This window comes from Festucalex cinctus, chromosome 15 (assembly GCF_051991245.1).
Source record: "Festucalex cinctus isolate MCC-2025b chromosome 15, RoL_Fcin_1.0, whole genome shotgun sequence".
Lineage (NCBI taxonomy): Eukaryota > Metazoa > Chordata > Actinopteri > Syngnathiformes > Syngnathidae > Festucalex > Festucalex cinctus.
Window position 1 is genome coordinate 26,321,510 of NC_135425.1, and position 12,998 is coordinate 26,334,507.

Here is a 12,998-nt window from a genome sequence, read left to right on the forward strand (position 1 = left end):
GTTTCATCATCGTTGTTTCCAACGCGGTTCTCAGTAACATAATATTGCACATGCTGTACATGCATACAATCAATATACTAATTATCAAAATTAAATGATTTATATTTATTTACAAATTGCTATTTGGGAAAAGTCGTTTTTAAAAACATTTACAAACCCTTGTTCAAGAACATTACACTTGATTGGCTTTCAATATTTGATTACTACTTCATTTATTTTTGAGTTGATGTTTTGTACTGTTTTGAACTGTCAAAATTCCAAGAAAAAAACTGGTGGTGGGGGGGTGTAAAACGTGTAAAACATGTATACTGTACAATACCATAACTGACAGGTAGTACTGTATATTTGTGTTTTATAGATTAGAGATGGAGGTGGGATGAACGAATTTTTCTTCTCCCTCATTCCCTTTCAGACAAAATCATTTTTTCCCGTCTTTTTTTCTGTTCACGTCATTTATTTAACGGCACAATTTCGGCAAACACAGCTGCCTGTATTTATACCGTAAAACTGCAGTGTAGATTCAGGAATAACATAAGTAGCACGTATAGGAGTATTTAGGTCACTACAGTACTTGTCAAACAAACATTTCCGCGAGTCTGCGCCAGAGATGAGCAAGATCCGCCAGCAGGTGGCGCCCGCGACCGCCGCGTGCCAAGATGCCAGACAGCCGGTCAAACTTGACTTGACTGTTTTTTATTTTTTTCCCCCAGCTTTTCGGAATTTTTTTGTCCTGTTTTATCAAATCATTGTTTTTCTGTTTTTTTCCTCGGAGATTAGAGAGCAAACTACAATACAGTATCCACATAAAATATTCAGTAAAACCCTGCGTGGTTTTTTTCCTGCTTCAAACATCAAAACGTATGCAGTTGACTTGACTCCTGTTTTTATGAATACATTTTTATGAAATATTCAGTAAAACAGGGGAAAAAAATCAGAAAAACTTAAAAAAAAACAAAGTTCCCAAAAAAATGAGTCAGAAAGTTTTTTTTTTTCAAGTGAATGCCCCCCCCCCCCCAAAAAAAAAAATTCCCAAAAAATTGTTGCTACAAGAAATGATTTAAATATTTGTATGTGTTGTGCAGTCCAGCGTGTTGCTCAGATGTTTTGTTTTTTTCTTTCCCCCCCTTTCTGGCATGATAAGAAAAAAAAGTCAGCAATGAGAACCAGATGAAGGCCAAAGTAAACAAAGTCACTCAGACGAGACGACTGGTCACAAGAGAAGACTCGAAACGAGCAACGTGATCGCAAACGAGTGGACGCACGCGCGAGTCAAAACGTTGCTGCCTTGAAACCATAACCCGTGTTTTGAAACATAACTCATTTGTAGCCCTCTCACTCTGATCTCAATCCCTAATTTGAAAGCATAACCCTCGTCTGCAATTTCCAACCCTCATAATTTGAAGCTCTAATCTTGCCAGATCTGAAAAACACCAATTTGGAACCCGACCCGAATATCAACCAGCCCTAAACCTGGTTTGAAATCCTAATCTTGGTTTGGACAATTTGAAACCCAAAGCTGACAATAATTTTAAACCACAACCCTTTTAACTCATTTGCTCCCAAAAACGTATGAATACGTTCTATTTAAAAAATTCCCATGCTCCCAAAGACGGATTTATACGTTTTTTTTTTTTAAATGCTATAGCATACAGAAGTAGTTATTACAAAAACGCCCAGCAGGTGGTAGCAGAGTATAAGAGATCAACCAGGGCCATGTTTTTCCCCACAGATTTGTGAATAATGATGAAACTTAGCTATATTCTAATGCTAATTGCTGCAAAACTCAAACTGATAGAAACATACTTTTTTTCCTGATGAAAGTAGAGACTCTAATCTTGCTTTTTGGGAGGTTCCATGTTTTTATCGCAATATAACACAATATTCTGTGGTCCTTGCAAAACGGGAGCGAAGGATGTTGCTTCAGTGAAAATGGCTATTTGGAGTGAATGAGTTCAGGTCAAACCTTGCCTCGAAACCCTAATTTGAAACCCTAACCCTTGTTTGAAAGGCCCGATCTTGGCTTCAGATTCAGACCCTAATCTACAATCCTATTTCAAAGTTGAGGCCACGTTTCGGGACCCCTTAATCTCGTCTTGAACCCAGAATTTGAACGCCCCCAACTGCGAGACGTAAATCTGATACGCACGAGTGACTTTCTCTTCTGCCCGCGTTTGTTTTATTGTTCGCTGATCAGCGAGGAAAACAGGAAAATTTCCCAAATCGCGGTCGTCGGTTTTTACGAGAAAAGCTGCTCATCGCATAACTCAGACCTCGGTCGCTCTTTTCCAGATGACTCAACACTTTTCTTCTTCTTCACTCCGGCTGCGATGTCTCATGTGTCTCCACAAGCTCCTCCTTGGGCCAGGATAGAGAACAAAAAAAAAAAAAGTGCTGAAGAAGAAGAAGAAGAAGAGGAGGAGTGAGTGAGTGAGTGAGTGAGTGAGGAGGAGGAGGCTGCTCCCAGACTTGCAAACAATCATCGTGGAGTCTCGTCCCCCTTGCGAGAGCCTCACGTCGTCGCTCAGCTTCTTTCCTCGCTTTTTTTTTTTTCTTCTTCCCTCGCAGCCATGAGGAGCTTTTTGGCGCCCGCCTGCCTGCTGGCGACGCTGACGGCCGCCGTCCTCCTGTGCGGCGGCCAGCCGGACGGGGGAGGGGAAGCTCAGGTGAGGGAGGCCCGGGGGCTGGCGGAGAGACGGGGGCCGGGCGACCCCGCCGACGACCCCGCGTCGGACGAGCCGGCGGCGCCGGCGGAGAAGCCAAAAGCCAAGAAGAAGAAAACGCCGCAGGAGGTGGAGGCGGGTGAGAGTTGAGGGATGTGACGATAACGGCGATATCGCGATATTAAAATGGCGGCAAGATATCGCCGTCGTCATGTCACGATATTAAAAGCAGCGCATCTGCTAAGAAAAAGTCGGATTGATTTCCATTTTGTGCACTTCTAGCACCCTCTGCTGGCTAGTTATTTTAGTGCAGTTTAATTTTCACAAAGCATGTTTTGGCCCTTCTATGTTTGAAATCCATGCTAATGGTCAGATGATAGGACAATTTTTTTTTTCAACTGGGCAATGATGTTCAAATGTACTGAAATGTGGTTCGAACGTCATGATAAAGTCATTCAAACATATTTGTCTTAAGTGAAATGCTAAAAACAGCATCTTTTTTTTTTTTTTTTGCTCAAATAATGCTTGCGCATATGCACCTGTAATTATGGCAATACCCCATGGCATTATGGGAGAAAAATGCTATTTAAAAAAAAAATAAAAAAAAAAATAAAATAAAAAAATCTCGAGTTAAAATGCTAAACCTGAAATCTATTACCCCAGTCGGGACGTCACTATTATTTTTATTTTATTTTTTACAAACAATTAATGATCACGTAACGTCCCCGTAAAATTTAGCAGTAATACATTTCATAATATTTCTTTTTAGCAGAACCTATGGTCCCTTAGATGTTTTTTTTTTTTTTAAATACTAAAAATGCACACTGCCTTATTAATATTAATGCATATAATTGTGGAGACAGGGGTCAATTTGTGTTTTACCATTTAAAAAAATGTGCAGAATTTCACAAGATACATCATGTTAAAAATTAGATAACTCTTCTATGCAAAGAAAAATGCACTGAGCTGTCACCAATGTCTTACAAATGACATTGTGCCATCTAGTGGCGGAAAAATGACCTCAACACTATCAGTATCACACTTTTTTTTTTTCCAGTGCAGGATATCTCTTAAATTTCAACTCAATTTTATAAATTATTATTGAGGCAGAAGTGGTACCATCCAATTTTGTGCGTAGAAGAAAACCCTGTCAATGACGAAAAGATGTAGCCATATTTCTGTCCGTTTCGCATTTTTTCCCACCGTCAAGCCAAAGCCCGGAAGGCGGCGGAGAAAGAGGCCAAGGCCAAGAAGCAGAAGACGCCCAAGCCCACCAAGAAGCCCAAAGGCCCCAAGCCCACCAAGAAACCCAAACAGCCCAAAGCCACCAAGAAGCCCAAAGTGGCCAAAAAACCCAAAGCCACCACGACCGCGACAGCCGCCGCGACGGCGACGCCAGACACCAAAAAGCTGACTCGTCCCGCCACAGACGCAAGTTTGTGGCTTTTCATTTGTTTGTTTTTTTCCATTCAAACTGGAGTGGTGGTGAGTAACAAAATTCTTGTCGTTTCCATAGCAACCAGACACACCCCCACCGTGCAGCCCAAATGGGAGGAGCCAGAAGAACCAGACCTGGTCAGGAGGATACCAGGTCAGTGGGTGACGTGGTGGGTCAAGGTCAGACGATTCTCTGTGTTGTTTGTGCTGACACCGTGTGGCCAAAACAGGAAATGCAGTTTATTTAGGAAAGTCTCCGCATCTTCTTCAATAGCATTTTTGTTTTTAATGTAGTTCTTCACACAAGATGGACATCAAACGTCATAAAAGAATAGTTTCTCACATCAAATGTTTTACAGTTTAACTAAACGTTGACGCAAACCAAGTCAAAGTAATCCATCCTTTACTATTTTCCTAACATGGTTTTCTATAACACAGTTTTGTTGACGCACATTACTTTGCTTTTTCATCTGACAATCACAAACATAACACTGTAGGTTAAGAAAAGGTATCTAAATAATTCATTAATTATCACAAACATTCATTACTGAATCACTTTCGTACATATGCATTATTAAGCATCAGCAAAATTAGCCTGCGCTAAACGGTTAGCAATCGCGATTAGCATTAGCGCTCTAGCCTACCATTTAGTTCACACATACAGTACATCATCATATCTCCATTACACATCTAAATTGTGTCTTAAAAGTCATTTACAGTCGATGCTTCAACAATAGGTGGGTTGCAATCATGTGATTCCTGCGGCGAGCGGAATTCAACTGGGGGTCAAGGAAGTAGCTAACAACACCCATTGAAAATGATGGAAAGCGACTAAAAGCGTTGCGTGAGGTTGGACGTAGCCGACAGGCTCTAAAAATAGTCAATTATGTCGGATATAATCCTTACAAAAGAGATTTTTCCGAACTCGTGCCGGATTTGCCTGCTGTGGAAGCAAATCCACATCGCGAACTTCACTGCTAGCCAAATGAAGGCATATAAAACCCTGCAGGCTTACAACTATTTCGCAAACTCGGATCAAAAGAAGCACTAAACGACTGCCGTCTTGTTTTTGTTTGGGAAAGTAAATGTGATCATTCCATTTTCAACACAAATGTACACAACAGTACCGCTTGCATAAGGCTACAAGCTAGCTGGCTAACTGCTACTTTACCTATTTTCTACGTCTTGCTTGGTTAACCATTCTCAGGGGTTGAACGTACGTTGTGGCCTTTCTGGAAGAAGGACCTCAATTTAAGAACCACTCGTTGTGATAGCTAACATTGCTAGCATTGCTAAAAACAAAGACACAGTCACTTAGCATGGACACGCAAGCTGGAGAACAAACTCCGCATGGTTTATCACGGGTTAGCTGTGTTTCCAGTAATATCACACCGGCCTGTTGAGTTTTATTCAGCTATGGAAGTAGTTTCATGGCTGTATCCTTTCACATTTCACCCTTTCACACAGTGATCACTCCATGTACGAGCGTTGTCCGACTTTGGTCCTCTGGATTTCAGACAAAGGTTTTGTCTGCAGTCTTCTTTCGGTATTTTTTTTTTCTTAAATTCACCTTTATGGGTTTCTGCTTTCGGGCCGCGAAAGTAACTTTTATTTTTTTGTCAATTAGACCGGTTGGTACCGCCATAAACAGCACAAAACTACGGCATTTTCTCAGGTGTTTCTTAAGGGGAAGTTACTTCCTGTCCCCCATCTGGGGTTGGGCACTTGTCGTGACGTCACATGAAACCCACCTATAGTTCAATAAACCTCTTGTCTACAATGAGCTCAATAACTTCCTGTCCACTACATGCGACTGCAAAAAAAAAAAAAAAAAAAAAAAAAAAAAGGCCATGTGGAAACATGGACGCGGCGGAGCAAACATGGTTCCGGCAGCCGGCAGAGTTCCGAGGCAGACATTATCAGTCGAGCTCTTTTTAAAGTCGACTTGTATTGTGAATTTCAGGGAGAAACCAAAAGGAGCTGACCACTCCGGAGGTGATCATGTACATTCCAGGTATTCCCCACGCCCGGCGTTCGATCACGTGACTTGCTGGACTTCCCTGCGGAGAAACGTTTGCTTGTGTTGCAGAAGAGACCACAGACGTCCCCTTTGTCATCCCCTGGTACGAGGAGTATGACTACGACGACCGTACGTGACGTCAGTAGCATGTCGGGCCAGCGTCGAGGAATAAATCGTCATCATCAACTGCTGTTTTTTTGACAGTTGCGAAGAAGAAGCAAGAAGAAGAAGAGGAGAAAGCGCGCAAAGAAAAGGCGGAAAAGGCGGAAAAAGGTCAGGAACGAGCTAACCAATCAGAACCATTTGCACGTGTCTTGATGTCATGAAAGGTTGGGAAAGCTTTGCTGAGAAGACTGAAAACACATTATCGACGTGATCATCCCATGACTCGCGCAGATTGAAGGCAGCGTGGGTGTGTCGACACATGGAAGCGCTTTGCGCTCACGTTGACGCATCTTTTTTTGTTCTTTGGTGTCCGTTGAAGCCGAGCGTCAGAGGAAGAAATGGGAGGAGGAAGAAGAGGAGAGACTCAAAAACATCTTACAGCCACCAGAACCTAAAAGTAAGATGACGTCAGCAAAATACGAAGATTTGTCTTCACGCATCCGCGGATGTATCTGAAGCGCGTCTTTGCGGCGTGGTCCAGAATGTCCTCCTCTGGGGTTGGAGTCTCACCGCGTGGAAGACGACCAGCTGCTGGCCTCCTCGCAGTCCCAACACGGATTCGCCGCTCAGAGGGGAAGACTCAACATGCAGGTGACGAAGCTTCAGCATTCCTAAATCTGTACAACACAACACAACACACTAGACTGGTCTTTTAGACCGCACGGAATTGGCAGATGACAACAGATTAGATCACCAGAATCCAATGAACTGACTGGGACACTCGTCCACACGTGACCACCAAATTACACTTCGTGAACTGGACTGTACAAGTAGACCACAACGAACTGGATAGCATCTCCAGGACTCGACTGGACCACCAGATTACACTGTACTTTACTGGACTAGGACTGCACTGGAGAACCAGAACCCAAAGGAACAACTGGAACATCAGTCCACACTTGAACATTAGACTACAATGGTCTGAACTGGACCTACAGACCATACTAGACTGGATCACCAGATTACATCAGAAAACACCGGTAGACCAAATGAACTGGACAGGATCTCCAGGACATACTAGACTGGACCACCAGATTACACTGTACGAGAACCAGAACCCAAAGGAATGACTGACCACCAGACTACAATGGACTGAACTGGGCTGGACCCTCCAGACCATACTGGACTGGATCACCAGATTACACTGGAATTTGCTGGACTTGAGTGGAACACCAGATCACACTTAGCCACTAACTCCACACTTGACTGTGCCAGACTGGACTAACGCTTGTACTATGTGCAGGGTTCCACCAATGACGAAGATCTTTACGGGGGTGCGTGGTGCGCAGAGCCCGAAGAGACCAATAGCTGGTTTGAGGTGGATGCGCGTCGAGAGGTGGAGTTCTCGGGCGTCATTACACAGGGAAGAAACTCTGAGCAGATGTGGGTCTCTCAAACACTACAATATGAAAATGTTTTCCTGTACAGCGAGTTACCCCAGTTTATCCCTGGTATTTGTTCCAGACACAATAATCACTATTTATCATCGTCAATTTGTTGTATTTGTTTGTTGTTGTAGCGAAGACTTTGTGTCGTCCTACTTTGTGGCCTTCAGCAACGACAGCCGCGAATGGACGATTCTTCACGACGGCTACGCCGAGTGGGTAAGTAGTCGGACCTCCACCCACGACTTGAGACCTTTCACCACAGAAAAGTGAAAACAAAACAAATATTCCCTTCCAGTTGTTCTACGGGAACGTGGATCGAGACACTCCGGTTCTGAACCAGTTTTCTTGGCCGGTGGTGGCACGCTACATCCGTATCCTGCCGCAAAGTTGGAACGGCAGCTTGTGTCTCCGGGCAGAGATTCTGGCGTGTCAACTTCCCAGTCAGTCTCCCTCGCACCTTACACAGCAAATTTTAGTCTTACAGCAGATCCTGATCCAGTACCATTTTCCCGGAAATGACGCCGGTCAGATGTTTGAAGCTGTAATCTCATGACTGTCATCTTCCAGGTAGCCACCACAGCGAGAACGAAGTCAAGTCTTCTGACGAGCTCGACTTCCGACACCACAACTACAAGGACATGAGACAGGTCTCTTGATTTTATGTTGTAGCTCAACGGAAGTATCTTCAGTACTGAATATAAATATCAAAACTTTGTTGACTCCAGATGATGAAGGTGATAAATGAGGAGTGTCCCAACATCACCAGAATCTACAACATCGGTAAAAGCTCTCAGGGTCTGAAGATGTACGCCATGGAGATCTCCGACAACCCAGGGGAGCATGAGATGGGTAAGGGATCGCTTCTTTGTCAATAATGTTTACAAAACAAGTCGATGAAGGTGGTTTTTGTTGTCCAGGGGAACCAGAATTCCGATACACGGCGGGCCTCCACGGTAATGAGGTGCTGGGCCGGGAGCTCCTCCTCCTATTGATGCAGTTCCTATGCAAGGAGTACAAGGATGGAAACCCTCGTGTGCGCCGCCTGGTGGACGGAGTGAGGATCCACCTGGTGCCGTCCCTCAACCCCGACGCGTATGAGCTGGCCTTTGAGGCGGTACGAAGACTGAGAGAAGCGAGCCTGAGTCACTTTTGGGTCATGTTGGAGACTTGATTCTGTTGTCTTTGTGTCCTTCAGGGATCTGAGATGGGCAACTGGGTTCTGGGTCACTGGACGGAGGAGGGTTACGACATTTTCCAAAATTTCCCGGATCTCAACAGCATTTTGTGGGGGGCAGAGGACCGCGGCTGGGTCCCACGCTTTGTACCCAACCATCACATTCCCATGCCGGAGCACTTCCTCAACGGATCCGTGAGTTGAGATGTTGAGATTTGGTAGATGGACCTTCAGTGGGAATTGACTTTACTTAATCTGTCTCCTAATAGCACCAATATCGCGTCAACACAAACCATCAATACGATACAAAAAGGTATAAACCTGAAACAACAACAGTCTTTGCCCCGACAAACCAGAGGATACAGAAATGCTGACGACATCAAGGACCAGCAAGTAGTCTTAAGTTCCATGGCCTAGCGTGACTGATTATGAAGTTCCTGGGCAGCAATCTGATTGGACCTAAACAAAATATCCACAAACACGTACTGGAAGCAGTGCAGTGGAAGAGAAACCAATTGACTGTTCTGCGAACACAAACCGCTAACACTGCGCTTTCTTTCCGACCTTCAGATGGCAGTGGAGACCAAAGCCATCATTTCGTGGATGGAGCGCACCCCCTTTGTGTTGGGAGCGAATCTGCAAGGCGGCGAGAAACTGGTCACGTACCCTTTCGACATGCAGCGGCCGCAGATTTCGGTAAAGCCGACAGCAGAGGTGGGGGGGGGGGAACGGGGTCATGTGACTTGACTTGAGTCTCCAGTTTTAGGACTCGGGACTTGCATATAAGTTTCATAGGTTCGCTGTTCCTGCCACTTATACTCTGGAGCGATTTATACATGGTGGAGGAGGGGTATAATTCCACTCTAGACTTGTACTATAATATACTATATATATTTAATGCGATTTATACTCCAGTGAGACTTAAGTATGTTTTTTTTTCTCCCTAATTGTGCATTTTTGACCTAGTGTGACATACCGGTACTCCAGAGCGATTTATAGTCCGAAAAATATGATATGTGGATTCCAGAGACCACCTCGTGAATAATTCCAGAAGGAGAATCAAATATTATTGGATTTGGATTACAGTATAGGATTGTGTTTTAATCTGGAAATACGGAATGGCAATAATCAAGGTTTGTTAAGTCAAAGTTAACAGACACACCAAGTACGATATCTAACTTTTTCCGTCTATAAAACCCGGAGGCATGTGAGGTTTGTTAATGAGTTAAAAATCACAGTTTATCTCGCCACTAGCTGGTCAACAGAGAGCCTAACATGACCTCGGTATCCTTGACGGCCTTTTGTCATCCAAGGTCAGCGACAACCGCCGCTGGAATGCCGACGACGAGATGAGCGAGGACACCTGGGCCCGCATTCAGCGTCAGAACGAGGGCGCCCTGCGCGAGACGCCCGACGAGGTCATGTTCCGCTGGCTGGCCATGTCGTACGCCCACAGTCACCTGAGCATGACCGAGGTCCAGCGCGGATCCTGCCACGGCGACGACGTCACCCGGGGCCAGGGCATCACCAACGGCGCCAACTGGAAGCCCATGGTGGGAAGTAAGTGTCCCAACCACGTTAGGTTGTGTACAAGGGAACAGGAAACTTCCTGGTTGTTGAAGACCATTTATCCAGAAGGCTTCTAAAGCAACTACTGAAAATGGGGGACCTTGAGCAATCAACCAATTGGTCAACCGACCAAACCAACCAATCAAGCAATTGACCAATCAACTAATAAACCAACCAATCAGATGATCAACCAACTAACCAAAGAATTGACTAGTCTATTAACCAATGCACCAAACCAGCCAAGCAATCAATTAACTGACCAAACCAAGCACGTGGAACGTCTTCAGCAACCACCGAGAATCCAGTTGTGTCCATTCTCAGATTAGCCTGTGCTAGCAGTTAGCCAGGGAATTGCGCCGATGACCCGCTTAGCGCAACCTCCGCCTCCCCAGGCATGAACGACTTCAGCTACCTGCACACCAACTGCTTGGAGATCTCCATCTTCCTGGGCTGCGACAAGTTTCCGCACGAGAGCGAGCTTCCTCTGGAGTGGGAGAACAACCGCGAGGCGCTGCTGTCCTTCATCGAGCAGGTCGGAACCATGGCCACGCCTCTCAAAGCTGCAGACGGCCGCGTCAAGTCCGAGTTTCGTTGCAGTTTCCGCTTTGTGTCTTGTGTCCCAGGTACATCGTGGGATAAAAGGTGTGGTCAAAGACATGGAGGGAAACGCCCTGGCCAACGCCACCATATCCGTGGAGGGGATACGCCATGACGTCATCACCGGTATACCGACACACCCGCCACCGTAGCCAAGAATTCACCAGTGGCTGACAGGCCTCCATAATGTGTACAACTGAAGCTAAAGTCGACTTGGCATTGCACATGCAGCAGATAATGAAAACAGCAGAGGCCCCAGAATTGAACCCTGTGGGACACCAAACATTCATATCACACATATCGGCGCCGATTATCCGCCTATCCCTAAACACGAGGGAAAGCTTGACATGGTCGTCTCTCTCGGCAGCCCCGAGTGGCGACTACTGGCGCCTGCTGAACCCCGGCGAGTACCGCGTGACGGCCAAGGCCGACGGCTACACGCCGCAGACCCGCCTCTGCGTGGTGGGCTACGACTCTGGCGCCACGTCCTGCAGCTTTGCCCTGGCCAAGTCCAACTGGGACCGCATCAAGCAGATCCTGGCGCTCAACGGCAACCGGCCCATCCGCGTGGTGGCCAGGGCCAAGCCCACGCCGACCGGCGCCGCCGCCGCCAGTACCCTCTCTCCGGAGGAGCAGCACGCCGCCGCCCAGCGGGCCGAGCGACTGCGCCGGTTGAGGATCCTGCGGCTGCGCCGGCTGCGGCTGCAGAAGCAACGCGCCGGCCTCAGGACCACGCCACCGACGACCACCACCGTCGCGACAACTACGACTACGACCACCACCACGACACGGAAACCCCAGACCACCACTTCCTGGTATGACTCCTGGTTCCCTATCGACAACTTGTCCACAGAGAACCCTTTTGACAGCATCATCTTTGACTCGGTGCCCACTGAGGACTACCCTTTTCACTTCACCATCGACTGACACGTTGCGGGAGCGGTCCTGAGAGAACGCCAAACCCTCCCAAGGCGCACAACGGACCTCGAGGCCAAAAGAATTCATTTGCAATATGTTCTACGTGACCCCCAAAATATCGCGTTGGTGGAGTAAGAATTAAGCAGATTTATACATCCGGTTTTTAACTATCTGAAGGTTCTCAATGCGTGCGCCCAAGGGCATTTTGATGTCAATGGGGAACCGCATGAATGTTATTTTTAGATCGCAAGGCCACATGACTTCAGCAGCTCGAACCCGGAAGTAGGTCAAAAAATGAAGCTCGCTCATTGACGAGCCATGAAAATAGTGCTTGTTTTGTTGTAGTTTAAATCCGGAAAAACAACATGCCGAGTAAACACAGCTGTTACGGAACTCGCAGTAACCACTTCGGACACTACAACCGTCCACATATGAAGGATGTATTCTTTATTCGTAGTAAACACTTTGTTGGGGGGCATGCATGCATGCTTCGAGAAGATAATCCTGCCCTTGCTCGCCACCGCCGTCCCGAAGAGGTAAATGATTGTCTTTATTTTATTTTTTGTGTCGCGTTTGGCATCCCGCTAGTACACGGTTTACATTGGTGTAGCATGACTTTAGCCCGCTGAGTTTGACCCCCCTCGCTAGACTCATGAATATTAATGAAGTGTGGTTTTGTGCGGTTTCCCCATTGCAGTTGATAGCCGAGGGCGAGACAAAATGGTCACGCGCAGAAATACAACAAACTGTCAGCCATAAGCCGATGACAGACACCGGCAGCAGGGCACGCATCTACCACTCAAATACTACAGTACGTACAGTAATAATTGCACTTAAAAAAAAGAGCTTCTTATTTGTAATCTCCTTTTTTTTTTTTTATACAAACCAGTGCTATTTTTCATTATTAAAAAAACAAAAACATTGTAAAAATTGTTGTGGTTTTTGCTGGAGGCTGGAATAGAGAGGGTGAAAGAGGAATAATTCAGAGTTACAGAGGAACTCCTGTTTTTGGACAATTTTTTTGTCCCAGTATATATATATATATATATATATATATATATATATATATA

At 45.8% G+C, this 12,998-nt stretch overlaps 1 protein-coding gene across 1 annotated transcript; it reads left to right on the plus strand.

Annotated features, from left to right (window-relative positions):
* The first annotated feature begins 2,341 nt into the window (after positions 1-2,341).
* Positions 2,342-12,852, plus strand: aebp1a (AE binding protein 1a). Its single transcript, XM_077498028.1, has 20 exons — positions 2,342-2,799; positions 3,871-4,095; positions 4,177-4,251; positions 6,061-6,111; positions 6,187-6,246; positions 6,322-6,390; positions 6,602-6,679; positions 6,764-6,873; positions 7,526-7,665; positions 7,802-7,886; positions 7,966-8,110; positions 8,238-8,317; positions 8,396-8,519; positions 8,588-8,784; positions 8,866-9,039; positions 9,415-9,540; positions 10,158-10,404; positions 10,806-10,945; positions 11,037-11,136; positions 11,378-12,852. Exons 1-20 carry the CDS (start codon positions 2,568-2,570, stop codon positions 11,935-11,937), a joined length of 3,018 nt encoding a protein of 1,005 aa, XP_077354154.1. The 5' UTR covers positions 2,342-2,567; the 3' UTR covers positions 11,938-12,852.
* Positions 12,853-12,998: the final 146 nt, after the last annotated feature.

Bases quoted from the DNA above. Each gene is read 5' to 3' on its own strand.
- aebp1a (XM_077498028.1), top strand. From the start codon at position 2,568: ATGAGGAGCTTTTTGGCGCCCGCCTGCCTGCTGGCGACGCTGACGGCC. The intron at 6,112-6,186 runs GTATTCCCCACG...CTTGTGTTGCAG, and splicing joins GGTGATCATGTACATTCCAG to AAGAGACCACAGACGTCCCC. The intron at 9,541-10,157 runs GTAAAGCCGACA...TTGTCATCCAAG, and splicing joins TGCAGCGGCCGCAGATTTCG to GTCAGCGACAACCGCCGCTG.